Source organism: Nanorana parkeri, unplaced genomic scaffold (assembly GCF_000935625.1).
Source record: "Nanorana parkeri isolate BGI_ZX_2015 unplaced genomic scaffold, ASM93562v1 scaffold181, whole genome shotgun sequence".
Classification (NCBI taxonomy): domain Eukaryota; kingdom Metazoa; phylum Chordata; class Amphibia; order Anura; family Dicroglossidae; genus Nanorana; species Nanorana parkeri.
In genome coordinates this window covers 545,134-548,974 of record NW_017306449.1, presented here as the reverse complement: position 1 = coordinate 548,974, position 3,841 = coordinate 545,134, and the positions used below count along the sequence as shown (strand labels likewise).

Genomic DNA, 3,841 nt, shown 5'->3' with positions numbered 1-3,841 from the left:
AGCTCAGTTATTATTAATGAATGCCCTAGTAGCATAGGCTACTAGTGTTATGGGGTATACATAATTAATAAGGGGCCAGTGACAGCCTCCCACAAAGTTGGCCACATGCTTGCTATTAAACAAAACATCTGCCACATTCAGAGTCCTTGCACAGCACTTTACTCCTGAGTCGGACATCTTTTCACTTTCTTATACTATATGTCTGGGTGATCAGTATCAAGCATGTCTTTAAAGTGGACCTCTACCCCCTTTCACTAAAAATCACATCAGCATGAAGATCTGCATGCCCATATGAAATCAACTTACATTCACTAGTTAAACAAACATATTTTGCATACAATTACTAGTTTCCACTTCCTGGTCCTCTTGGGCATTAGTGATGTAATCTGTGCCCAAGCATTGCATCCTGGGAAGGTTACATCAGCAGATCATTGCTGGGAAATCACATTTGTAATCTCTCAAGGTCTCAGGGAAAGGCATTTTCCTCCTCTGAGATGTTGTGCATGGTCACATGTCCTAGTCACATGTGCCAGAGTTCCAGGAAGTAAGGGAGATATATTAATCTGCCCTTAGTAAAAAATGGCCACTGTGAGAAGAATGGGGAGGAAAAGACAAATAATGTATGCAAAAGATAAAAAGCCAAAAATTATTTATAAGTATCTGTTTGTAGATTGTCATTACCGAGCATTTCTAAAGGTGCCTGTGTTGTTATTTCAAAGATAAGGGTAAAGTTCCTCATTAAAGTATACTGAATGGATAGGAGCTGGCCCAGACAGCAGTTTTAACCCTTTCCTATTTTATCCAAGAGTAAGAAAAGGTTTTGGCTTTACATACACTTCAGCCCCTTTAGAGGCTCTCTCCAAAACATCAGCCTACCTGAATGCTGACCTCTTCCTTACATTGCTTCAGTGTGTTGCGTCGCAGAACTTCTCCTTTGGGTAATACCTGTGGAGCAAATATAGAATTATAGGTAATAATCAGTATAGGTGAGTGTTAGGTGGCACTTAAGTTACATTAGGTGTACTAAATATATGAAATATTTATAAGCCTTCTGTATTGAATTGTATTGTAACTGTACTGTGTCTCTTCATTTTGTAGAGTGTTGTGCAAACTGTTGGCACTATGTAAATCCTGTATAATAATACTAATAATACATGGCTAACAAAGGACACATATTACGTTCTTTTTCTCAGTGCAGACCCAGTTCAGAGGAAAATAATGAAATGTCTAACCTTTAAGGCAAAGACCTTCTGTTCTGTGCAGTTCAGGACCTTCAGCACTGGACCAATGGATCCTTTAGCAACACATCCCAGAATCTATGGGCGATACATTCATAGAAAAATTAGTATTGTTAGTCCAAACATAGATAGATCTCTCATCAAGTGTTGAGATGTCTGCCTATCTTTGCACTGTCTGGCTACCCAGATTCACGACAATCATTTCCCCCAATGTCTGCACACAGTGAGTACCGCTAACAAATTCTATTTGGGCCATATGTGACCATCCTTGAATATGACTTTAATATTTTATCCTGAAAAAGTTATAGGTAGCTATGTTATATACAAGTACTTGCACTTTGCCACTCTTCTTGATATCCAAATTGTGTCTTAATAAAATCACAAAGATTCTAATGGAAAAATCTAATAGATGTGGTTTTGATTTGCAATTTTGTCAGCACTAACAGCTTCAAAGGCTTCTCACTGACACACCATTGCCTGTGTAGATCACCTACAGTGTGTATTCCCGGTAAAGTGTTATATTTGCAGAGCTGTGATTTTCAAGCTTCTGAGGAGGTGCTTAATCATATCATAATCAAAGGGGATTTCTTTTTCTAAACCTAGTTATCCTTGAACGTAAACCTGTTGCAGTACCAAAAACACTTTAAAAGGTATATTCTTACATAATTGTAGCTCAGCAGGTGAATGTTATAACTGAAGAGCGGTAAAAAGTGACTGACGTGCATAGTGCTTGTTGCGGAGGACACATCTGCATTACGTCGATTGTTTTGATGCTAAGCATTATCTACCAAGTATTACCTATATGAAAGCTTTCATTCTTTATAGCGCACACTTTGCATCATTACAGTGTTACTACAAGACCTTTAACTCTGGCTGCACAGCTGGTGACCAAACTGGAAATTCAGGCAAGAATAAGGATATGCAATGCGGGAGAGGTCGCTCTGTCACTTTCATCTCCGGAAGGCCAGTGTGATGCGACGTCGTCAATCTGTCCTTTATTGATCGACCAGTTGCCCATAGCTGACCAAAACGTGATGTTGCCAAGCTGTCCCCATTCAACAGCCCTTTCCAAGATGCAACCCAATGGTTGGGTGACACAGAGGTACATTCCTTAAAAGCAAGAAACTAAACTTAAGAAAGGGAGGGTTATCCAATTTAGGGTTAAAAGGACAGCTGAATATTTAAAAAAATACTCAATTCAGTAAATGAGTTTAGACATTTCATCAAATCAGTTTAGACAATTAATCCTAAGAAAGGGGAGGGTTATCCAATTTAGGGTTAAAAAGTAATACTTAAAAAAAAAATGATTTAGTAAATCAGTTCAGACTCTCCCATGAAAATGACCATAATGATTAAATATTTCCAACCAAATAAAATAGATACTTCAATACACTGTAGAGTTGTAATAAAACAAAATACATGCTAAAATACACTGTAAAGGTGTAATAAAGCAAAAAAGAGAATTCAATAAACTATAGAGCTGTAATATAATAAACTTTTATTATTATACTGTCCTGTATTCCATCATCACATATGTATTCAGCCTTGATATATAGGACCGCTTTGTCAATCAACTTTGTTGTAACATAAATATGCAAAGTATATAAAATAGGGAACAATTTTTTTTGCATAAAGCTATGATTTAGAATTTAATATCCGTTTTAGTTTATGAAACTATTTATTAATGTATATTTTGTATAAGGTTTCTTTCCCCTTCCCCTCTATTACCTGTACCTTGCTGTCACTGCTGGAGGCTGCCATTTATTGGTAATCCGCTTTAGCTGGACAAACAATTTTAATCTGCTGCTAAGTACTGGCCGTTGCTTATGCATCCTATCTAGTACTGCATTATTCATGGGTGTAATTCTTCTACATATCATGTATGGCAATGGTCTGTTTGCTGCGGCGTATTTTTGGAAAAATAAAACCCAGTGAAGCATTTCCTGTTCAACTACATTAGTAACATGGCTAGTTTCCTATTTTAGTTGAGGTTATTCTCCTTGTTATGGATCGTTTACTCAAAGTATGAAAGTCTGTGAATGAATAGGACTGTTAGGCAACAGGCATTTTCAGGGGGGATTGATTGAGGGTAGATTGCATTGTTCATCTGCCCCTCTATTCGTCCATTCACAGAATGCCTTCTACCCTGTGAAAATAATACAAGACATTTTATGAATAGATGTGGTGCAGAGCGAGCAACCTGCTATCTTTAGTGTTCCGTCGCCTGAACTGTAAGTTTCAGTGGCTGAATGTTGGCGCTTACACTATTCCATGGAATGAGTGAAAGTAAGAGTCTTAACTTGCAGCACCGCTCACACATGGAACACACATCATTAGGGGCGATTTATTTTTGCATGGAAAATATCCCCAAAAACCATTTAGGGTAAAGTGACAGGTTCTCTTGATACCTACCTTCTCTGCTACTGAAACTTTCTTGCTTTCCTTGCAGTCTGCCACTGTCCTGTTCATCTGACAAAATCATGAGTTAAAAGACTTTCATAAACGCAGTGTTGGACCTTCCCCTACCTTCATGTCTTAGTGTTCAGGTCTGGTAATTGATCACTCTGGTAAGAAGAACTGCATTGTGGGTGGAAGGTAGTGTC

General features: G+C 38.0%; 1 protein-coding gene across 1 annotated transcript in view; it reads right to left on the bottom strand.

Annotated features, from left to right (window-relative positions):
* Positions 1-2,192, bottom strand: part of LOC108785835 (uncharacterized serine/threonine-protein kinase SgK494) — a 12,158-nt gene extending 9,966 nt beyond the window's left edge. The window contains exons 1-3 of the mRNA XM_018554990.1: positions 2,100-2,192; positions 1,233-1,316; positions 877-945 (exon numbers count right to left, since the gene is read on the bottom strand). Of these exons, the coding sequence (XP_018410492.1) occupies positions 877-945; positions 1,233-1,316; positions 2,100-2,192 (246 nt within the window). The remainder of the gene's footprint in view (positions 1-876; positions 946-1,232; positions 1,317-2,099) is intronic.
* Between the last annotated feature and the right edge of the window lie 1,649 nt (positions 2,193-3,841).